Source organism: Anomaloglossus baeobatrachus, chromosome 1, assembly GCF_048569485.1.
Source record: "Anomaloglossus baeobatrachus isolate aAnoBae1 chromosome 1, aAnoBae1.hap1, whole genome shotgun sequence".
In the NCBI taxonomy this organism is placed as follows: Eukaryota; Metazoa; Chordata; class Amphibia; order Anura; family Aromobatidae; genus Anomaloglossus; species Anomaloglossus baeobatrachus.
In genome coordinates, this window is record NC_134353.1 from 572,383,418 (window position 1) to 572,408,980 (window position 25,563).

The window sequence follows — 25,563 nt, forward strand, 5'->3', positions numbered from 1 at the left end:
GTGACCAGCTATGTGGCTATCGGGGCTGCGTGTGACAGTCTACACACGTACATAGCAGTGACCAGCTATGTGGCTATCGGGGCTGCGTGTGACAGTCTATACACGTACATAGCAGTGACCAGCTATGTGGCTATCGGGGCTGTGTGTGACAGTCTATACACGTACATAGCAGTGACCAGCTATGTGGCTATCGGGGCTGCGTGTGACAGTCTACACACGTACATAGCAGTGACCAGCTATGTGGCTATCGGAGCTGCGTGTGACAGTCTATACACGTACATAGCAGTGACCAGCTATGTGGCTATCGGAGCTGTGTGTGACAGTCTATACACGTACATAGCAGTGACCAGCTATGTGGCTATCGGAGCTGCGTGTGACAGTCTATACACGTACATAGCAGTGACCAGCTATGTGGCTATCGGAGCTGTGTGTGACAGTCTATACACGTACATAGCAGTGACCAGCTATGTGGCTATCGGAGCTGCGTGTGACAGTCTATACACGTACATAGCAGTGACCAGCTATGTGGCTATCGGAGCTGCGTGTGACAGTCTATACACGTACATAGCAGTGACCAGCTATGTGGCTATCGGGGCTGCGTGTGACAGTCTACACACGTACATAGCAGTGACCAGCTATGTGGCTATCGGGGCTGCGTGTGACAGTCTATACACGTACATAGCAGTGACCAGCTATGTGGCTATCGGGGCTGCGTGTGACAGTCTACACACGTACATAGCAGTGACCAGCTATGTGGCTATCGGGGCTGCGTGTGACAGTCTATACACGTACATAGCAGTGACCAGCTATGTGGCTATCGGGGCTGTGTGTGACAGTCTATACACGTACATAGCAGTGACCAGCTATGTGGCTATCGGGGCTGCGTGTGACAGTCTACACACGTACATAGCAGTGACCAGCTATGTGGCTATCGGAGCTGCGTGTGACAGTCTATACACGTACATAGCAGTGACCAGCTATGTGGCTATCGGGGCTGTGTGTGACAGTCTATACACGTACATAGCAGTGACCAGCTATGTGGCTATCGGAGCTGTGTGTGACAGTCTACACACGTACATAGCAGTGACCAGCTATGTGGCTATCGGGGCTGCGTGTGACAGTCTACACACGTACATAGCAGTGACCAGCTATGTGGCTATCGGGGCTGCGTGTGACAGTCTATACACGTACATAGCAGTGACCAGCTATGTGGCTATCGGGGCTGCGTGTGACAGTCTACACACGTACATAGCAGTGACCAGCTATGTGGCTATCGGGGCTGCGTGTGACAGTCTACACACGTACATAGCAGTGACCAGCTATGTGGCTATCGGGGCTGCGTGTGACAGTCTATACACGTACATAGCAGTGACCAGCTATGTGGCTATCGGGGCTGCGTGTGACAGTCTACACACGTACATAGCAGTGACCAGCTATGTGGCTATCGGGGCTGCGTGTGACAGTCTATACACGTACATAGCAGTGACCAGCTATGTGGCTATCGGGGCTGTGTGTGACAGTCTATACACGTACATAGCAGTGACCAGCTATGTGGCTATCGGGGCTGCGTGTGACAGTCTACACACGTACATAGCAGTGACCAGCTATGTGGCTATCGGAGCTGCGTGTGACAGTCTATACACGTACATAGCAGTGACCAGCTATGTGGCTATCGGGGCTGTGTGTGACAGTCTATACACGTACATAGCAGTGACCAGCTATGTGGCTATCGGAGCTGTGTGTGACAGTCTACACACGTACATAGCAGTGACCAGCTATGTGGCTATCGGGGCTGCGTGTGACAGTCTACACACGTACATAGCAGTGACCAGCTATGTGGCTATCGGGGCTGCGTGTGACAGTCTATACACGTACATAGCAGTGACCAGCTATGTGGCTATCGGGGCTGCGTGTGACAGTCTACACACGTACATAGCAGTGACCAGCTATGTGGCTATCGGGGCTGCGTGTGACAGTCTATACACGTACATAGCAGTGACCAGCTATGTGGCTATCGGGGCTGCGTGTGACAGTCTACACACGTACATAGCAGTGACCAGCTATGTGGCTATCGGGGCTGTGTGTGACAGTCTATACACGTACATAGCAGTGACCAGCTATGTGGCTATCGGGGCTGTGTGTGACAGTCTATACACGTACATAGCAGTGACCAGCTATGTGGCTATCGGGGCTGCGTGTGACAGTCTACACACGTACATAGCAGTGACCAGCTATGTGGCTATCGGAGCTGCGTGTGACAGTCTATACACGTACATAGCAGTGACCAGCTATGTGGCTATCGGGGCTGCGTGTGACAGTCTATACACGTACATAGCAGTGACCAGCTATGTGGCTATCGGGGCTGCGTGTGACAGTCTACACACGTACATAGCAGTGACCAGCTATGTGGCTATCGGGGCTGCGTGTGACAGTCTACACACGTACATAGCAGTGACCAGCTATGTGGCTATCGGGGCTGCGTGTGACAGTCTACACACGTACATAGCAGTGACCAGCTATGTGGCTATCGGAGCTGCGTGTGACAGTCTACACACGTACATAGCAGTGACCAGCTATGTGGCTATCGGGGCTGCGTGTGACAGTCTATACACGTACATAGCAGTGACCAGCTATGTGGCTATCGGGGCTGCGTGTGACAGTCTACACACGTACATAGCAGTGACCAGCTATGTGGCTATCGGGGCTGCGTGTGACAGTCTACACACGTACATAGCAGTGACCAGCTATGTGGCTATCGGGGCTGCGTGTGACAGTCTACACACGTACATAGCAGTGACCAGCTATGTGGCTATCGGGGCTGCGTGTGACAGTCTACACGTACATAGCAGTGACCAGCTATGTGGCTATCCGGGCTGCGTGTGACAGTCTATACACGTACATAAAAAAAATTGTTTAAAAGAACAGAGAGTCCTCAGTGGTTGATACCTTTTAATGGCTAACTGAAAAGATGGTAATAATTGCAAGCTTTCGAGACTACTCAGGTCTCTTCATCAGGCATGGTATAACACAAAATCTGAAGAGTCACGTATTTATACACAACAGGACTAATACGTGACTCTTCAGATTTTGTGTTATACCATGCCTGATGAAGAGACCTGAGTAGTCTCGAAAGCTTGCAATTATTACCATCTTTTCAGTTAGCCATTAAAAGGTATCAACCACTGAGGACTCTCTGTTCTTTTAAACAATTTTTTTTATCTCTACTGGCTAACACGGTACAAAGATATATTTTACTTGTATACACGTACATAGCAGTGACCAGCTGGAGCATCAGGCAGCTGCTAACCAATCACGGCCCTCCTACAATTCAGTCAAATTGTGCTCGCTAGGAACAGCTATACTCCGTCTCCACAGATGTATTTTGAACCAATCAGTACTCTCCTCTCAGGACGGTTTCGGCGCCCTCTGTATCTGCCTCTATGATTGGTCGTTAGCGCGCATTTTCCTAACAAACTGCAAGTACCGTGGTGGGCGGGACAGCGGCAGCAGGGAAGTGTTCAGCTGCTCACCTCAGTACTTCCGGTACACCGTCATCCACAGTTAGTGGCTGTAGTGAGCTCTGCTCCGGCTCCCGCTGTGTAGACGGGAGGGATGAATGAGTGCGGGGCGAAGCTGGACGTGTCAGGGGCTCCGGAATGGCTGGGGTGGAGAGTGGCAGTGGGTCACCAATAAAGGAGGACGCGGGGACGTCGCTAGAGTCAGTGGACCAGGTGCCCACGACTGTGACAGCTGCCCGGGTGGCCGCATATGAAGGGGAGCCTGAGGCGGCTTCTATTGACGATGTACCAGCTGTTACCCTCCAGCCTGGTGCCACAGGTGGGGATGGCACGGGTAAGATGCCCGGGGAACACACCCCTGGCAGCAGATGTTCTGCGCCCACCATGTCCTTACTGAAAATGGAGGAGAAGTTTTCCTTAGGTCAGTACCACGCTATTGAGGACTTTGTGTCAGACTTCAGGACTATGCTGGAGGGATGCTACCAGCTCCATGGCGCCGACCACTGGCTGTCCAAGCAAGCGCAGAAACTGGAGCTGATGCTGGAGCAGAAGCTGTCACTGCTGTCAAGGTGGGTGCAGGTGCCCGTCAGTGAGGTGCTGCGATTACATGGTGGGTCCTCTAGTGTTCCCTCAGTGTGACTATACCCTATCACCCATTCACTAACACAAGACTGACTGTGGTCTCATTCCCGATCCCTGCGGACGGCGATCCCTGTACACACTAAAAAATAGAATAATTTCCGACACTTCATTACCTGAAGGTCTGAATTGCTGTATACGAAGCATAACACTATCACAATAAGGCCTATGACACACGGCATGAAAATCTGAGTGAGTGCAATGTGGTAAAACATCGCATTCCACTCAAACCAATATTACTCTATGGGCCCGAACCCATGAGCGATTATCTTCTCAGCCCTAATCGGACCGAGAGAGCAATCGCACCATGCTGCGACTAACGCGTTTTTGGTTTCTCTCGCACCCATTAAAGTCTTGGGGCAAGAGAAAAATCACACTGCACTCTCAGTACACCGGTGTACCGCAAGTGCAGGGCGAGAATGGCAATAGCCGGCAACGGAGGAGAGAGGGAGAAATCACCTCCTGAGAGCCATCCCGTCCCCCGTAGCTGAAGTCCGATCGTATGATCGGACCTCAGTCGCAGTGACAGTCGGCTACCGCTTTGCTGCCAGCATGAGCAGAGTGTCATGCAAGGATCGCAGTAGTCCCCCGTGTGGCCCTGGCCTTACGTTACACTCAAGGAAGAGGGGAAAAAAAATTCTGAAGTATACAGTGAGCACAGGAATGTGACCATGCATTACTGCTTAGAAAGAATATGAAAAATTGAGACACTTGGCAGATAAAAATGGCCAATTTTACTTGAGCTCAGTTACCACGTGAAGGTGTAACTCATCTGGGTCCTATCCTAATCTTTGTGTCAAACTTGACCTCTTACACATGTGGTCAAAATTTTTAGTACCCCTCGTTTAATGAAAGAAAAATCTACACTGGTCACAGAAATAACCTGAATCTGACAAAAGTAATAAATCCATGAATATGAACAAATGAAAGTCTGACATTGCTTTTCAGCTTCCACAAAATTAAAACAAAAAAAAAATTAATTAAAATCAGCTAGTGACAGAAATGATGGTTCCCTTGAATTAGTTTGTTGCACAACCTTTTGAGGCAATCACTGCAATCAAACGATTCCTGTAACTGTCAATAAGACTTCTACACCTCTCGAAAGGTATTTTGGCCACTCCTCAAGAGAAAATTGCTTCAGTTGTCTCATGTTTAAGGCCCCCTTCACACGTCAGTGATTCTGGTACGTTTGTGCTTTTTTAAAAACGTACTAGAATCACTGACATACGCAGACCCATTTTAATCAATGGGTCTGCTCACACATCAGTGATTTTTCACTGACCTTGTCTCCATGCAGTGTACACCCATGGCCGTGATTCTGCATGGAGACATGTCTGGTTTTTTTCTGGCATCACTGATGACCCACGGACCACACTATGGTGTGATCAGTGTGTGATCAGTGAAACACGTACCAGAAAAAAACTTGCATATAAAATAAAAATCATTTTTACTCACCCGGCTTCAGCCGCGCGCTCTGCAGCCTGTTCTGCCTGCTGTCTCTGAGCCGGCTCATTACTGTTGTGCATATTCATGAATGCACGACACAGCCGACCCGGAAGCAGCTGCTGCGGGGGTCAGCGCCGGCCGGATGCTGCACCGCGGGAGCGTTCAGCACCAAGGAGAGCTGGAGCGGGCACAGGTGAGTTGATCTCTAAGTGCAATCACGGAGAACGGAGCCCGGATTGCACTTAGACAACCAACGTGTGCTGTGAATCACGGAGGGACATGTGCGTGTTTTACACGTCAGTGAAGAACGTCTGTTTTTCACTGACGTGTGAAACGGGCCTAAGGTTGCCTTTTCTACACGGCATGTTTCAGCTCTTTCCAAAGATACTCAATAGGATTTCGGTCAGGGCTCATAGAAGGCCACTTCAGAATAGTCCAATGTTTTCCCCTTGGGTGTTCTTAGCTGTGTGATTAGGATCCTGTTGCAAGACCCATGACCTGCGACTCAGACCAACCTTTCGGACACTGGGCAGCACATTTATCTCTAGAATCAATTGATAGTCTTGAGATTTCCTTGTACCCTGCAGAGATTCAAGACAACCTGTGCCAGATGCAGCAAAGTAGCCCCTAAACATAACAGAACCTCCTCCATGCTTCACAGTAGGAACAGTGTTCTTTTCTTGTCATGTTTCATTTTTCCATCTGTGAACATAGAGCTGATGTGCCTTGCCAAAAGTTCAATTTTTGCCTCATCTGTAGGACGTTCTCCAAGAAGCTTTGTGACTTGTCAACATGTAGTTTTGCAAATTCCAGTCTCTCTATGATTTTTTTTTTTTCAACAATGGTGTCCTTTTTGGTAGTTTCCCATGAAGTCAACTTTGGCTCAAGCAACGATGCATGGTGCAATCTGACACTGATGTTCCTTGAGCTTGAAGTTCATCTTTAATCTCTTTAGACGTTTTTCTGGGCTCTTTTGTTACCATTCGTATTATCAGTCTCTTTGATTTATCAATTTTTCTCGTGTGGCCATGTCCAAGGAGGTTGTCTACAGTCCCTTGGATCTTAAATTTCAGAATATGTGCAACTGTAGTCACAGGAACATGAAGCTGCTTGCAGATGGTCTTATAACCTTTACCTTTTAATGTGATTGTCTATAATTTTCTTTCTAATCTCCTGAGACAACTCTTTCCTTTGCGTCCTCTGGTCCATGTTGAGAGTGGTACACATCATGTCACCAAACAGCACAGTGAGTATCTGTAGCCATATATACAGGCCCACTGACTGATTACAAGATTGTAGACACCTGTGATGCTAATTAGTGGACACACCTTGATTTAACATGTCTCTTTTTTCACATTATTTTCTGGGGTACCATCATTTCTGTCGAGGCCTATTTCATGATTTTTATTTTTTATATATATTCTGTGGAAGCATGGTTGAAAGCAATGTCTGACTTTCATTTGGTCATTTTCATAGATTTTTTATTTATTACTCTTGTCAGATTAAGGTTATTTCTGTGACCATTGTGGGGTTTTCTTTCATTAAACGAGGGGTACCAACAATTTTGACCATGTGTGTGTGCATGTATAAAGGAAAGGGATCTGCTACCAGGGAATTAAAAACACCTAACAGGGAGGAGTGCATAGACAGAGGGCATGACTCCATTATACAAAAATAAACTGCTGGCACTTCCGAACCTGAAGGTCTGAATTACTGCATACTGAACACAACGGACTGTGGCCGGTGAGCCCTGCGCCCGACAGACTGTGGCCGGCGAGCCCTGCGCCCGACGGACTGTGGCCGGCGAGCCCTGCGCCCGACGGACTGTGGCCGGCGAGCCCTGCGCCCGACGGACTGTGGCCGGCGAGCCCTGCGCCCGACGGACTGTGGCCGGCGAGCCCTGCGCCCGACGGACTGTGGCCGGCCACAATTTTGGCTAAAATAATTTGACGCAAATTTATTATTGAAAAGTTTTTCAAACACTAGAAAAGTGTGGCTAATTTATTGCTTATGTGTGACACTTGGGTGTAAAATGCTGGACTAAAGTATGTTAAGAAATAGATTTAAAAATAAGAAAAAAAACCTTTTTATGTGCACACATTCATACATTCTTCCCTTTTTCTTCTGAATGCTTTGTATAAATAAATTTTGTCTGAAATTTTAGGAGCCTCGTGATAATGTTGATCATATTACTAACCATTTTAGCCACAGTCTGGAATCCAGAGTTGACAAAGCATGCCTCATCTTCCTGGTGCACATAGCAGGGATCAGCAGCAGTAAGGCCTGAGCCACACATCTGAGAAAAATGGACTGGTACGCCTGATCAGTGTTTTATCAGAGTGCAGTTTGAGTGTCATCAGATTTTCTCGTACATGGTGAAGTTAAGAGAAAAAAAAATCTCCATGTTCTTCATTCTAACAGTCCATGAAAATTGGACCATGCTCAGATGTCATCGAAGTCTTTTCTGATTTTTTTTTTTTTTTTCCCCCCCTCTATAGACCTATTAACTTGCATTGCCAATTTTGATCCAACCCTCGGATCAAAATCTGACGTCCCCAGAAAATATCGCTGGTATGAATGCTATGCCCTAGGACCATGGCTATCATTCGTATGCAAAATAATAGTCACAGCAAAGCTTTTAATTACCATGATGCAGTAGTTCTGCAGGTAGAATTCTAGCCCACACACTGTAGTCGTGGTAAGAATATTAACTAAGCATCTGATATCAATTTAGGAAAAACACTACTGTGATCCCCACAACTGATTATCTAGTGAGCTAGCCTGGACGGTCCTGCGTTATAAAGAGGCTCCTCATACACAGGCCAAAGTTGGTCGCACCCACCACTATTAGCGGGAACTGCTTCAAGTCAATATATAGGTGTCTCCCGACTCTTGCCCCTGACAGATGATGTCAAGGTAGAGGAGGCTCTGGCATCTTATTTCCATTGGCTGATCCCTTTGTTCTCCTGGAGATGAGCCCAGTCAAGAGGAGTCTGTCAGTGACCCTCCCCTAGAGAATACAGGAGTGCTCAGCCAAGCGTTCCTGTGTATGAAGGAGTCGGGAGAGAGAATTGTTGAAGCACAGTCCTTTGATGAACAGCTAGCTAATGAGGCTTTAAAACTTTGATTTAAAGAGCTATTTTGGAAGCCAAAGATAATTTGTCTTGATGAATCCCCTGATCCACTTTAATGAATGACGAGGCACAATGTAATTTTTATCTCTGAACTACCTTTTACTCCTTAGTAGTAAGCAAGTAAATTGTCCACATTGTATTGTAATGCATTCCAAAGCCTAAAGGGTGCTTTAAACGCTGCGACATCGCTAGCGATCTCGTTAGCGATGTGACACGCCAGATCACAGATGCAATCTGCCGAGATCGCACATGTGACCGGCGCTATAAAAATGACCTATGTGCGATCTCGGCAGATCACATCTGTGATCTGGCGTGTCACATCGCTAAAGAGATCGCTAGCGATGTCGCAGCGTGTAAAGCACCCTTCAGTTCAGAGAAATATTATAGGGACCCCTAAATTCGTCATGATCAGATTAAAGCTTACAGCAGGGGTGGGGAACCTCCGGCCGGCGGGCCGTATGCGGCCCGCGACGACTTTTTCTGTGGCCCCCGGGCTGATTCCCGGGAACTGTAGTGCTGGGGCGGCAGCCGCATCTTACTGGCTGCTGGCCCTTTAAAACCCCACACCACACAGCACGTTCAATGCTGAACGCTGCATTTCCTATACCTGAAAGACTACGTCGCCACGCTGGCACTGCCTACATGAGGACGTACTTTGTAGGTGGGGTCGGCGTGAGGGGCGCTAAAATCAAAAGAGGATTGACTGCCAATCATCCCCCAGGTCTTACTGTGCCGGCAGCGCTCTGTGCCCAGCGGCGGTGGCTCCCTGTGCCCAGCGGCGGCGGCTCCCTGTGCCCGGCGGCGGCTGCTCCTCTCTGTGCCCGGTGGCTCCCTGAGCCCGGCGGTTGCGGCGGCGGCTTCCTGTTTCCGGTGGTTGCAGCGGCGGCTACCTGTGCCCGGCGGTGGCTGCTCCTCTCTGTGCCCAGCGGCGAAGGCGGCTGCTCCTCTCTGTGCCCGGCGGCTGCTACTCCTTGTGCCCGGCGGCAGAGCCCTCCATGCCCGCAACCACCTCCAGTGTGATCCCAGCCTCCCCCAGTACTCTAACTACCTCCAAGCTCATCCGAGTCTGCCTGTGCCCCCAGCGCTCTGTACCTCCAGTGCTCTGTGCCCCTCTTTCTCCCCAGTGTGTTCTGTGCCTCCCCCAGTGTTCTGTGCCTCCCCCCCAGTCTCCCCAGTGTTCTGTGCCTCCCCCCAGTCTCCCCAGTGTTCTGTGCCTCCCCCCAGTCTCCCCAGTGTTCTGTGCCTCCCCCCAGTCTCCCCAGTGTTCTGTGCCTCCCCCCAGTCTCCCCAGTGTTCTGTGCCCCCCAGTCTCCCTAGTGATCTATGCCCCCAGTCTCCCTAGTGATCTATGCCCCCGTCTCCCCAGTGATCTCTGCCTCCCTAGTCTCCCCAGTGATCTGTGCCCCCCAGTCTCCCCAGTGATCTCTGTGCCCCGAGCCTCTCCCAGTTCTGTTTGTGCCTTCAGCCTCTCCCATTCTTCTCTGTGTCCCCAGCGTCCCCCTGATTTGTCTGTGCCTCCAGCCTCTCCCATAATTCTCTGTTCCCCCAGAGCTCTCTGTGTCTCTCCGGCATCCTCCAGGGCTGTTTGCCCCCGGCTATTTATATAATCCCAGCAATGTTTGTGCCCCCCAGCTATGTCTGTGTAACCCAGTGATGTGTATATACCCCCAGTGAAGTCTGTGCCGCCCAGAGATGTATGTACCCGCAGTGACGTCTATGCCCTGCTGCTTCCCTAGTGATGTATATTCCTCCCAGCCCTCCCCAGCAATGTTTATGCCCCCAGCTATGTTTGTGCTCCCCATCAATGATGTATGTATCCCCCAGTGATGTATGTACCCCCCAATGATGTCTATGCCCCCAGCCTCCCCAGTGATCTATATTCCTCCCAACCCTCCCCTGTGATGTATATACAGCAGTCCCAGCCAACTCGAACCTGGAAAAGCAGTTGTGAAAAGCAAAAAGATCAATATCGCCTAATATTACAGCTGCACCAGAGAGTACAAGCTCCAGCCGCCACAGTGAGTTAATTGTTTGACCAAATATATTAGGGTAATTTTCAAGTTGATAATTTTGTGCGGCCCCCGAAGGTTGGTAAAAATTTCCAAATGGCCCCCGGCAGAAAAAAAGGTTCCCCACCCCTGGCTTACAGGTTTAGGCTAGGTTCATATTTATACACTGCATTTCCCTGTGTGTATAATCCTAAAATGCAATGAACAGACATGGTGCCCATAGATCCATAAAAAAAGTCTCCATTATTTTCAGTAGGTGAGCAGTATGATTGAATAGGTTTAAGGGTATGTGCGCACGTTGCTTTTTACCTGCTTTTTTGCTGCTTTTTCTTCTGCGCTGTTTAATGCCAAAATGGATGTGTTCTTCTATTCAAGCAAAGTCTATGGGAATTTGGGTTTCTTGTTCACACTATGTTGTTCAAAATGCTGCCTTTTTGTGGCAGAACTTTGGTCAAAAACTCAGCTTTGCAGTGCAAAACCCAAATGGCAAAAACAATTGACATGTTGCTTCTTTGAAAAGCTGAGTTTTTGACCAAAGTTCTGCCTCAAAAAGGCAGCATTTTGAACAACATAGTGTGAACAAGAAACCCAAATTCCCATAGACTTTGCTTGAATAGAAGAACACATCCATTTTGGCATTAAACAGCGCAGAAGAAAAAGCAGGTAAAAAGCAGGTAAAAAGCAGGTAAAAAGCAACGTGCGCACATACCCTTAATGTATGGAATTCCCTGTCTGTGCCATTTAAGATAGTTTAGAAAAGAATAAAAAGTTATGTTTTAAAAAAACAAAACAAAAAAAAACAACAACTTGTATATAGACCTACAGGATACAGACAGCATAATCTGTGACTGCAGGTTCTAATCACTTTCAGCCAGTGATAGAAGGGATGCAGCCAGATCGGTGGTGAAATGGATTTATTTAATTACTGCCTCATATTGAGCTGTGAACTTGATGTTCATTGTTTACATGTGATATCCATGGGCATTAGTTGCAGCTTTGTGTGTGACACTGTGAATATTAAGAACTTTAGTTTCATCAGTTTATTGCATTTTGAAATTGGAAGAGTCCCTCATAAGTGTCTGAAAGCTGATGGTTTGACCACTGGGCCCTCAACTGACCACATGAACAGGGCTTCACAAGGCACCTGCGTTAATGGAAGAGTAGTCAAGAATATACAATATGGCTACTTTCACACATCAGTTTTTTTCCATCAGGCACAATCCGGAAAAAAACGTTTAAAACGGATCTGGTGCCGGATCCGTTTTATCCCCATTGATTTGTATTAGCGCCGGATTGTGCCTGATGGCTTTGCGTTGCATCCGGCTTTTGCTGGATCTGGCGTAATTGGCTAATGCGGCGGCCAGATGGAACGTCTCTTGTAACGTTTTTTGTCTCCGGCGCGATACGGCGTGATTTACGATGGAAGACTATGGACGCCAGATCTGGCGTAATGCGTCAAAAAACGGATACGGTCGCCGGATCCGTGTTTTTAAACTGCGCATGCTCCAATTCATTGAAAAAAACGGATCCAGCAAAAAATGGATAAAACAGATGCGCCGGATCAGTTTTTTTGACGGATCAGGTATACCGGATCCGTCAAAAGGTTCCGGCGCATCCGTTTTTCCATATTCTTCGCTGGAACCGTAGCGTCAGGCACACGCCGGATTATGCCTGATGCCAAAAAACTGATGTGTGAAAGTAGCCCACTGCTTTACTCGCATTGCAACTTCAGGAACCCCTCGTTCCCGTGATTAGTGAGGATCCCAGCAGTTCTAGCAATGATCCCTTATATGCTTATATAATTTCCACTGTCACGTGTCACCAAAACTGATCTGTTAAAAGACTGCTTAGGAGGCAGAATAGCTGTTCTCCTGTATGAGCTTCTGCTCAGCGCAATGTACAAGTGTAGAGCCTATGATCCCATTTAGAGCTTTGCTCATTCCTGCTGAGCACCATAGTTTAGAACAGTTTTTTGAGCTATTGGTGGAAAAAAAGAATGAAAAAAAAAAACCTTTATCATCGTTATAGCAGGTGCCGATGGCTGCCATGACCCCAGGATACTGTGGGGTGTTAGATCCTGCTATAGGCTGAATCTAACAGGCACAGACAGGAAGTCACTGGCAGGTCTTGGGCACTGCCGTATATGAGTACTGCAATGTGACAACATTGGTTATAAGATAGTATACAGAAAAAGAGGATGATAGGGCCAAAGGACACATTGGTTAACAATAAGCAACAAAAGATGAAAATCATAGAGTTCATAAAAAATTTACATTAAGAATATAATATTTTTTTTTTCCTTTTTTAAAAGACACAAATGGAGTAACAGCATGGATTGCACCAGGGCTGTGGAGTGGGTAAGCCGAACCTTCGACTCAGACTCCTCAATTTCCCTTGCTCCGACTCCGACTCCCACATATATTGCTTATAGTTACGGTAAGTGAAAAATTTATTGTAGTACAATGTGAACATCAGACATGTAATCATCTTTATGATACAATAATCAAGATATTTAGATAGAACATAAAATATATTTATTGGAATACAACTTTAGAACACAAACTAATAAATTGTAAATATGTAATACACTAATATACAGTAGATTACATATATATCTTGTGTGTGTGTATATATTATATATATATATATATATATATATATATATATAAATATATACACACACAAGATTTATATGTAATCTACTGTATATTACATAGTGTATTACATATTTACAATTTATTACAGTTTTTTGTGTTCTAAAGTTGTATTCCAATAAATTTATTTTATAACAATGATTACATGTCTGTACTACAATACATTTTTCACTTAAATATAAGCAATATACTAAATGTTATTATTTAGTATGTTTTTGTTGAAAACTGTTTTTTTCCACTTACATAGTGTTATATAAACACTATGTAATAAACTATGTAAGTGGCAAAAAACAGTTTTCAACAAAAACATACTAAATAACATTTGTGCAGTCTATGAATTTGTTGTAAGAAATAGAATTGCTTCCATCAGATCCTCCTTCGCAAATTAACTCAAATCTGACCTAATAATTTTAAGGTTGGAGAACAACCTCTCTACAGTAACTTGGGTTGGAGGCAAAGCCGTAACCACATGGGCAACATCTCTAACAATTTCCGGGTATAAAGGAATTGCCTCATGCACAGTCAGTTTTGATGAACGGTTGAATTTTTCTATTTCTTTGAGAGCAAGTGAAACATTTTACTGAAATCTGGTCAATCTGCTGCTATAGGAGACAGAGTGAAATCTTTTTCCTTGCAGCAACACTTTGCTGCTCCATGTCATCCAAATACTTTGTCAAAGTTAAACTCCTCATCTGATGAGGATGAAGATATGGCAGCAGTGGCACTGTCAGGCCCCAAGTCCTCTTGCGCCTGGCAGTCCTGTAGCTGCTCATCCTAACTGCTACCTCACTCAAAGCTTTTTCCTTTGGTAAGCTGTTGATCATCAAGCAGTATACAATGACTTGGGTTTACATAAACAGCTGCCAGAAGAATTTTATTTTTCAATAGCTGTGTCTCTCTCCGTTTCATTGAAGCAGAAATGCCATCTGCAATTTAACCTCTTTGGGACAGGCAAAATAGCAAGTTCTTCCACTCCCTTATGAAAATGCCAGGAGTTAAATCCTCAGCTTGTAATTTTTTAGTCACGGTAAATGGGCGATTAACCAATTCCTTCAATTCAGCCACCTGTGTCCATTGACCTTCATTTAAGGTTACTTGAGGGTTCACCATATCTATAAGAAACAATTTTAGTTCAAGCAATCGCTCGGTCATTAAATAAGTGCTGCCTCACCGAGTGGCTTGATCAACAATTGCCCCTTTCCCAGCACATCTCTTCAAGATGGAATTAATTTTAGGGGTTCTGGCGGCAATAACCAACTTCCTCACTTTTCCGATCAGATTTCCAGCATGTCCGCCCAGTTTCACACATCCAGCTTTTCGCCGGTTTGGCAGATGCGGCGCATGCCAGTACAGTACGATACAGTACAGTGGCAGCGCCATAACTTCCGGGCCACATGCTTTGGTCACATGAAAGCATGTGACCGCCGTTTGTCGCGCTGCCACTGTACTGTATACACTGTACTGGAGTGCGCCGCATCCGCCAAACCGGCGAAAAGCCGGATGTGTGAAACCGGGGTCCCTCTTGCAGACTATCTCTTATTGCCAGCTGCAGCGTGTGCACAACACAGCGTATGTGATGAATATGAAAGTGTTTTGAAGCAGCTTCAACAAGATAATGGTATCATTTTGCTGTTTTTCTGTTGTAATATCTGTTTGTTCCTCAGTTACATGAACAGCAGTGTAGCTCCATCTCTAACATACTAAATCCATAATTTTTTTCTAGCTGTTCATTACTCTCATTCATCAGTTTAATTAATTGTACTTATCATGTTTGAAGCATTGTCCGTTACAATGGCAAGAACCTGTTCTTTTTTGCGTTCGTAATCTTGCAGAACTTTTTTCACTAAGTCCTGGAGAAACTGGCTGATGTGATGAAGTTTATTATCTTTTATTGCCAGTGTCTTACTAACAATTTCTTTCTTGTCACAAACCTATCGAACATTGATGGCAAAATAATTCAGTGAAATGCAGTGACTCCGGGCATCCCAGCAAAGGCAATGGGTGAAAATATAGGACATTCAGACATAGCATTTTGTGAGGATCCTCACAAAGAATGAGCATGTCAGTTTGTGGCGGTTTTCTAATCTGCTTTTGTTATTTATGAGCTCAAAACCCTTTGAGGTGATGCAGTTTTTTTAAAAAGCTGATCTGCTTTTGCAGCTGAAAACGTATCCTCAAAAAACGCAGCAAAAACGCTGTGTGAATGCAGCCTTAGATCAGGAATAGAACAGACATTTATAGGACATTTCATAAGTTTCCCAAATTCCTATGAAAAAATTTTCATCACACTCTGCATTGCACTACTGTCCCCAATCAATTATATATTTTAGGAGTCGGAGTCGGTGCATTTTATACCGACTCAGACTCCACCAAAATGAATTCCGACTCCACGACTCCGACTCCACAGCCCTGGATTGCACACAAAAAGTAAAAAAAGAAACACATCCAGATATGGTGAATGAGTACGTCAATATAGTGTAATCCACAGATTAGTGCATACATGTATCGTGGTAAAACAATAACTCCAAGTATAAAGTGCAATGAATGCAATATCATAGTATCAATTAAGGTATAATGCTGCACATAAAAAAAAATAGTTGCTGAACAATGTACATACAAATTGTAGATGCACTTAGGTGCAGCATGTAGTAAATGTCTCGATACATGCATTTTTCAAAACGCTGGAGAAGTAATTTATAAAAATGCTGAATCTGGAATTTGAGTCCATTCACATTTATGTCCAGATACATGTAAGGCTGTGGTACATTGATAGAAACAGTGTGTGCACCTATAGGGGCTTATACATTGGGCACAGAGATGTGCATTATATAATGAAGTAATGGATAAGCTTACTGGTGTCTAGGGGTCTGGATAGCGTCCATCCGACACGCATTTTGGCTTGTTGCCTTCGTCAAGAGGGATCATCCGGGGAGGACATAGGTTAAAAAGCGGTGTGGGTCAGTCTGAGAGGACTGTGCGTGGGTGATGCATGCACTATCCAGAAGGCTCCAGACGTCCGGCTGAAACCCGCATCATGGACACATGACGGGTTACATGGCAAACAATGTGACATGCCACATGACACTACAGTGCTGCACACATCGTGATACAGGTGAATGAAACGCAGGATGTGCACGTTTTATTTCCAGCATTTATTATTTTAGTCTTTATATTAAACCATTTGAATGTCACAAATTGTCCTCTTCACTTTTTTTTTATGTTCTCCTTTTTTCCTCAGCCAATTCTACCTATGCGTCCTATCTAAATATATTGATATTCAATGGGTGGAACATCTTTAGGTTCCCAATTAACTATACCGATCAGAACTTTCGTTGATAGGATACTTCAGTCTATCAATTGCGATTTACAATACCCATCTTGTGGCCTATTATGTTATTACTAGTAAGAAAAAATTTAAAAAGGGAAACTCAACCTTTATGTGGATTTATAGTCCAGCTCCATATGAGTGCTTGGCATGCAAAGTGCTATGCTGCCCAGCACTACAAAACGTGAAAACGTTTTGGGAAAGCCACCTTTTTAAAAACAAATATTCCTTATTGTAGACCAGTTTAAAAACAGTTTGATCGGCATGTGGAAGTCATTTTCTGATGCATTTTCGGCACTTCTTTCACCCTAAGGGTATGTGCCCACGATCAGGACTCACTCCATCCTGGATGCAGCGGGTCCTGACCTGCGGGTCTGCGAGTCTCCTCCGCAGGAGACCGCAGCTGCTTGTACCCACTATCAAGGTTCAATGCGCTGCGGTCTCTCGCTTGTGTTCCCCCTACAGAGGATGCATGCGAACAATTGACATGCTGCGGTCTGGAAAAATGCAACGCAGCTCAGTGTTTGCTGCGGAAAAAACAAGTACAGTGGTACTGTACAATGCAGCGTTTTGGACACAGATGAAGGATGCTGTATCCAAAATACTGCAAACACTGATCGTGGCCATGCACCCTAAGTCATAGATAAAATATATTTTTTTTTGTTTTATTAGTACTCTCATTATGCCCCAAGAGCTGAGTCGTCAATACACATCTGCATCCTATGCTCCACTGCCGTCTGTTCGACTGTATCTATATCTGCACGGCACGACCATGTCACATGATGGGTCACAGGGTTCGCCATGTGACCTACCATGTCCATGACGCTGTATTTCACATGAAGCGGGCCTCGAACTGACTGCTGTAGCCTTTTGGATTGCACATGCGTCACCCATGCACAGTACTCTCTGATTGGCCCACAACAGTTTTTAACTTCTGCCCTCCCTGGATGACCACACCTTCTGACAAAGGCGACGAGCTGAAAAGCACATCGGGGTGGGAGCTACACACCAGTGTGTCTTTCAATAAAACTTAATCTTTTTGTACATTTATTATGGACTCTATAGTCTTCTTTTCATAGAATGGTAGAGTTGGAAGGGACCTCCAAGGGCAATTGGGTCCAATCCCCTGCGAGTGCAGGCTTTCCTAAATCATCCTAGCTATATCTTTATCCAGTTTCCGATTTAAAAATTTCCATTGATGGAGCGCTCACCACCTCCCACAGTAGCCTGTTCCACTCCCTGATTGCTCTCACTGTCAAAAGGTTTTTCCGAATGTCTAATCTAAATCTCTTTCCTTTTTAGTGGTTTATGATTAATCAAGGTTTATTGCATTTTTAGTATAACACATCATAAACTAACAAAGAAAGAAATTAAAGGTACTGTCACACATAACGAGATCGCAGCTGAGTCACCGTTTTGGTGACGCAGTTGCGATCCCTCTAGCGATCTCGTTATGTGTGACACTTACCAGCGATCAGGCCCCTGCTGTGAGATCTCTAGTCGTTGCAGAATGGTCCAGGCCATTTTCTTCAAAGGCGATGTCCTGCTGGGCAGGAGACATCGCTGTGTTTGACACTGTGTAACAGGATCACAGTGACTGCTGAGATCATTATACAGGTCGCTACTGCGATCTGTATTGTTCTGCATCGCTGGTAAGATCTCACTGTGTGACATCTCACCTTCGACCTCCCAGCGACTTATCTGCGATCCCTATCAGGTCGCATCGTTTTTGGGATCGCAGGTAAGTCGTTATGTGTGAAGGTACCTTAAGACTGGACCACGCAGGGTCCAAATAAAAAAGAAAAAGGAACTATCGGTTACAGTCAACAAAGAAATTTAGTTTTTTAATCCTCACGCTAGAACATTTAGCATCTTCAACATGCCATTGACTAGAGTATATAGCATTAATATCTAACTTTCTTAAATAGTAGAAAGAGTTGGCAAGTGTATCTCTCCTATATATCTAGGATCTGGGGGAGTCCCTGAGTGTAACCCAACGGAAGCCATCAAATATCAGGACATTAGCTCCCTCCTGTCAACCTGTTCATGGCAACTGGATGAGGAGAAAAGAGATGGGAGAGAGGAGAAGAAAACCCGAGAGGGGGACAGGGGTGACTAGATGGAGCAGTAAAGCAAAAGAAAAAGGCAGACAAAATTAGAAGGAGAAGAAAAAGGCAGAGAAATACAGGTTTTATGAAGAAACAACTGTGGGCATGAGAGCTCCATATGTCATGTAAATATCGATGAGAAGTCCAGTTCATCCTTGAAAAGGATCCAGGGCTGCCAAATTTGTATATAATTGTCACTGGTGTCATTGGCTTTAGCAGAGAGTTCCTCCATGAGTCCAATATCTGAGAACTTTTAGCCAGTCCTCCATAGGTTGAGTGTCTGGTTTACTCTAGTAGCTGGGATAACCGATCTTGCTGCTGTCAGACAGAATCTAAGGCCCTGTGCCCACGGGAGAAAGTACCTGCGATTTTTGCAGGTTTGTGCAAGTACAGACACTCCCTATGTTATCCTATGGGATTTGGGGAGTGATGTTTCAATGCTGCGTATTTTGCACCTGCGGATTTCCTGCAGCCGCAAAGAACTGCATGTCTATTATTCCTGCGGATTTTCCTGCCTTTCTACTATGGAGATACAAGGGGGGAAATCCGCAGGAATAACGCTCGAATTCTGCACGTTTTCCACAAAAATTCCGCATGAAATCCGCTGTAATGAATAGCTGCGGATTTCGGGGAGCTGCTGCGTGAACCTGCGGGAATACCGGCAAAAAATTCCGCAGGCAGTTTCTCCTGTGGGCACATGGCCTTAGAAGACCATGTTTCTGAGCTGCAGTAGAGCCCGGCAACCTAGATAAGATAGCCACCTGAGGAGAGGGTTGAGTTCTTACTCCTGTAATTTTGGAGTGTGCCCTGAATACTTTGTCCCAAAAGGGCCGAATTTTTCAACACTTCCACCAGATGTGGAACATTGTCCCCTCCTATTGTGGCTTATTAAAAGAACTGCAGTGCATAAGTATATTGATGAAAGTAAAAAATATTAATGTCCCATGGTGGGACTAAGTGAAAAAGAAAAAAACCCACAATAAAAGTGTAAGCAAATCACGAAAACCTGTTTTGCCACTAAAAATGCAGCTATTGTGTTAAAACATTAAAAAGTACACAATTAGTATTACCGCATGTGATGGTGGGATATGGGGGAGGTGTATCTTGCTGTACAGATTCCTATTTCAAGCTTGGTTCATTGTCTTATTTGAACTACTTCTGTGTACATTTCTATTGTTGTAGGTAATCACCCCCTATAGTGCAAGGTTGTATCCTCTTGAGGCACTTCCATCCCTGGGAGTAGGGGGAGGTGGGCCTAGAGTCCAACTAGTGTAAACTCTCTGCTTACCTGGGAGATTCAGTCAGTCTGTGTGAAACTTGAAGAAAGAAGATTAATCCTCTGGGAGGGAATAGCTGAGGCTGGATCCTAGAGCCGGTGTATGGACAGTTACAGACTGGAGATCAGTGGCCACGTGGGATTGCGTTTTGTTGTTCACCTGTTGGACTCAAGGAACTCATATAAGGGCCATTGCCCTATTTTCCCTGGCATCGGAATACCAGGCGGTGCCCCTGGATCTTTTGTTTTGTTGTGGACTCCTTGCAGACTTTAAGGATCTATATTTATGTTTGGTGCTTTATCTTTGTGGTTCCAATAAAGCCCTTTGGATTGTTCCTTGGCCTGTTGTCCCTCCTTGCTCTGCTGTACACCCCGTCACACCGCATCTTTAATGACCCAAACTATAAAACTGTCATGTTATTCTGCAGTGAAGACTATCAATAATTAGAATAAACTGTCAAAATTGTATTTTATTTTCTCATCATACTGACACACAAAAAATTAATTAAAAGTGATCAAAAAGTCATGTGTAAAAATGATAAAGGAAAATGCCTAAAAAAACAAGCCCCAATATGGCTCATTTGGCAATATATATATATATATATATATATATATATATATATATATATATATATATATATATATATATATATATATATATATATTTCTACAGGTCAGTACGATTCTAGCGATATCAAATTCATAGGTGTTTTTTTTTATGCTTTACAACTGTTACACATTAAAAACAATATTTTACAAAAACATTTATTTGTTTTAGCATCGCCATATTCTGATATCTAACATTTTTTTATATATATAATATACACAGTGTGTGTGGGTGTGTGTGTATGTAACAATACCTGAGGTGCTAGTTTTTGTTCATTTTGCACCTGAATAATTGGAATAAACATTAATCAAAAAATGTTTACCCTACAATGGTACCAAACATTTTCAACTCTGCTCAAAAAATAACCCCCCCCCCTACAGCCCCGCTCTCCAACAAGTAATGGTTACAGCTCAGAATACATTGACAGAAAAAAACTTTTTTTTTTTTTCTTCATTTAAAAAAAAGGCATTTTTCGCTTGCGATAGAAGCAAAACATAAAAAAAACCCTATATTAACATTGTATTGCTATAATCATACTGACCCAAACAATGAAGCAGTGTTATCACTAATACCGCACAATTAATTGCTTAAAAATAACAAATTGATTCTTGTACTGCTGTTTAGTTGTTCACGTTACCTCCCAAAAATCAGAATAAGACTTGTTTAACATTTATCCTGTGCTCTCACCTCGGGGTTTCTATGTAAGTCCCAAAAATTGCAGTTCAGACAACATACCCCAACAGAACCAATCACTAACGAGGCAAATGGAGATACTTTGGACTCAATCTGGTCTCTGTTCTGACCATGTCCCATCATTTTAGGTGTCTTTTTGGCACACAAGTGTGGACGACCACAGTTCTGTGTACACCAATAAAGATGGGCACCACCGGAACAGGGGGCAAACAAAGCCAGAAGTGTCTCCATCTGCCTCATGAGTGATTTTTATCGTAGATTTCATCTGACTCACATTTTTGTCTGATTTACACAGAAACCCCAACGTAAGTGCTCAACCTTAACATATACTGCACAAAACCAACACCCACTCAGGTCCATCATTTGTTACTAGAGATATAGGGTGTTCCCACATTACTGGTAGAACAGAGACTCTGGAAAAGTGATGGCTCACAACCCCCAAATAAAATCCAGTTATTTTTGCGCTTCCAAATGCCCCCTTCCTTCTGAGCCACTGTGCCTAAACCACTGTAAGAGACCCTGTGTGCAGCAGAAGCACAAACTTGGCACAATGTATAAGCACTGGCTTATTTGTAATTCTACAGGGAAAAAAGCAAGGTGTGGATATTACAAAATAGTCACTGCAGCTGTATATGTGCAATTTCTACAATGGGGTCACTTTTGGGGTGTTTTCTACTGTTCTGACACTTAGGGGCTCCACAATTGTTGTCTTCAAACTATTCTAGCTAAATCTTTGCTTCTTAAGCTAAATAGCGTTCCTTCCTGTTCCGCACAGCAGTGTGCCTAGAATAGCTTCTGACAACAAATAGGGCATCACTGCTTTCTAGAGAAATTGCGCTATAAATTGTGGGGTCCATTTTCACCGATTATCCCTTGTTACTGACTAATTGGCAGCTAATAGAAAAAAAATACATTTTACCACTAAAATGTTATATTTCCACATGCCAATATTATAAAACTCTGGTAGGGTTAAAAAATGCTCACCACGCTAATGGGGTTTAGTTTGTCAAATGGGTTAACTTGCTGGTATTTCTGCTTTTGTGGCACCATGGACTCTGCAAATTCAACCCAGTGCCAAAAAATGCATCGTGCACACAGTCTCAGAGCAGCAAAAATCAACTGAGCGGTTAACTTTTGTTGTACAATTGCAATGCAGATAACTGCTAGGGAAGAGCGAAAACAGTCAAAATGTCTGGGAGTGAAGTGGAGCTAAACTGCCAGTTTCTGATGGCTTTTTTTATTTTATGAAAGGGTATCTGTTTCTGCTAATGTGTTAATGATATATATATTGCAGATTTACAACTATAAATTACTGATAGGTAGACTAAACCACTGGACATTAGAATGTGTTTAGCAGGTTCTGCAAATTTTCACCTGCACCACTAATTTCTGCCCATTGTAGAGCTGCCGGAAGAACCTTTTATCCCCTTCATGACCGATGACATATATTTTATATTTTTCGCCCGAATCTCTGCGTTTGATGCCGGCTCAGACACTGAGCACACATCGCTCCCTGTACTTGACAGCTTTTCAGTGATCAAGTATCTCTAAAGCTGGTGTCACACATAGCGACAACGACGTCGCTGCTACGTCACCATTTTCTGTGACGTTGCAGCGACGTCCCGTCGCTGTCGCTGTGTGTGACATCCAGCAACGACCTGGCCCCTGCTGTGAGGTCGCCGGTCGTTGCTGAATGTCCAGCTTCATTTTTTGGTCGTCACTCTCCCGCTGTGACACACACATCGCTGTGTGTGACAGCGAGAGAGCGACGAAATGAAGCGAGCAGAGGGAGCAGGAGCCGGCACTGGCAGCTGCGGTAAGCTGTAACCAGCGTAAACATCGGGTAACCAAGGGAAGACCTTTCCCTGGTTACCCGATATTTACCTTCGTTACCAGCCTCTGCTCTTGCTGCCGGCTCCTGCTCTGTGCACATGTGGCTGCAGTACACATCGGGTTAATTAACCCGATGTATACTGTAGCAAGGAGAGCAAGGAGCCAGCGCTAAGCAGTGCGCGCGGCTCCCTGCTCTCTGCACTGTGACATGTAGCTGCAGCACACATCGGGTTAATTAACCCGATGTGTACTGTACCTTGGAGAACAAGGAGCCAGCGCTAAGCGCGGCTCCCTGCTCTCTGCACATGTAGCACAGCGACGTTATGATCGCTGCTGCTTCTGCTGTGTTTGACAGCTAAGCAGCGATCATAACAGCGACTTACAAGGTCGCTGTTACGTCACTGAAAATGGTGACGTAACAGCGACGTCGTTGTCGCTTAGTGTGAACCCAGCTTTACAGTTATGGGGGTATCACAGATTTTCCTCAGCTGTTAATAAATTAAATTCTGTTGTCAATCTCTGATAGCAGCATTTAACATGCGCTGATAAGAAGTGTGACAGTGATCCCGCTCGTCAGATGATCAAGTGTCATGACAGCTGGGGGTCTGCTGATGACTCCCATGCCTGTTATCACCATCCTTCTGTGAATGCTGCCTGCGAGTCAGCGTTCATGGGAGATTGTGATTTCTGCTGTACATAGCAGTGCTGATGCCCTGCTTTGTACAGCACAAGTGAACGGATGATTACAGCTTCAAAAACCCTAAAGGATTACTACATCCAGTAAAAAGTGAGAGAGTTTTAAAAGTAATAAAAAAAAATTTTTCTTGACTTTTTTTTTTTAACCCCATTAACCCCTTAACGACCCTTGACGTACTGGGTACGTCATGGTGACATGGTGCTAAATGACCCATGACGTACCCAGTACGTCATGGCGAAATCGCGGTCCCGGAGCCCCGGGGAGTGCAATTTGTTTAATTAAACAGTAGATTCGGGAAGGAGGGGACCTCTGCCTGACCTCAGGAGGGGTGGTGCCTCCTCCCCGAACCTACAGAGGCTGTGAATGGCTGACGAACGCCGCTCAGCCAATTACAGTCACTGTAATGTTCCAGCCATTGAAAATGGCTGGAACATTTGAAATCCAGCCCTGATCAGTGCTGCTGTAGCACTGGCCATTGGCTGGAGCTGGGTGATCGGTGCTTCACCCGCCCCCAGCTCTGATTGGAGAGACCGGTCTTGTGACCGATCTCTCCAATCACCGTGGATCTGGTGCCGGTGACCTGTGTCCGTCCCTGAAAGCAGAGGAGAGCGGTCTCTGCGGGTGCCCATCGGTAAGTTGCTGCCCCCGCCTCCCGCCGCTGTCCCCGATCGCCCTGCCAGCCCCGCTGCTGTCTCCGATCGCCCAGCCGCTGTCTCCGATCGCCACCGCCAGCCCCGCCGCTGTCTCCGATCGCCCCGCCACCGCCAGCCCCGCCGCTGTCTCCGATTGCCCCGCCCACCGTCTCCGATCGCCCCGCCAGCCCCAGCCCCAGCCCCGCCGCTGTCTCCGATCGCCCCGCCAGCCCCAGCCCCGCCGCTGTCTCCGATCGCCCCGCCGCTGTCTCCAATCGCCCCGCCGCTGGTCCCGATCCACCGCTGTCCCCGATCGCCCCGCCCACCACTGTCCCCGCCGCCACGCTCGCCACTGTCCCTGCCGCCGTCGCACCCACCTTTTTCAGCCGCTGCTGCCCCCGAATCGGCCCCCACTGTTCCCGATCGGCCGCCGCCGCCTCCTTCATCGGCTGCCCCTTCTCCATCGCCACTACACCTCCTCCCCCTCCTCCACTACACAGTGGGGTACGGCTAGGCAGCCTGTCTGATTTAATAGTATGGGCGTCACCTAATAGGCTGCGGGTTTTTGACTGTGTTATCTGCATGTGTGAACAGCGCTCTATACAAGCCACTAGTGTGCAGTTTTATCATCTAGCAATCGCCCTCCTCCATTCCATGGAGGTGTGTGTGTGATTTGCTTCTCCTGCACCTGTGATGCTTCCACTTTAGTGGGGGTTTAGCTGTATCCTGGTAGAGCACTAGTTTTTGGCCTCGGCGATGTTGTACACACTGCAGCCCAACTTGCTGTGAGTAATACTTAATTTTTGGAGGATATTATCCTCTTTTTCTTCCTTCTATGAGCCATAATTTCACGAAAATATTGGGGCACTAAGCTGAAAAGGATAGCCCTGATTCATAGTTTGAGTCTGGTATATTCATGAGGGGAGCCCTCTCCCTGCCTTCTTAAGTTATTAACCCCATTACGACCGCGTTACGTTTTAAAACGGCACCAA

General features: G+C 45.7%; 1 protein-coding gene across 1 annotated transcript in view; it reads left to right on the top strand.

Annotated features, from left to right (window-relative positions):
• Positions 1-3,514: 3,514 nt before the first annotated feature.
• The window catches only part of BRD10 (bromodomain containing 10), a 57,418-nt gene continuing 35,369 nt past the window's right edge, over positions 3,515-25,563 (top strand). The window contains exon 1 of the mRNA XM_075317493.1: positions 3,515-4,087. Coding sequence (XP_075173608.1) covers positions 3,657-4,087 — 431 coding nt within the window. The 5' untranslated portion in view covers positions 3,515-3,656. The remainder of the gene's footprint in view (positions 4,088-25,563) is intronic.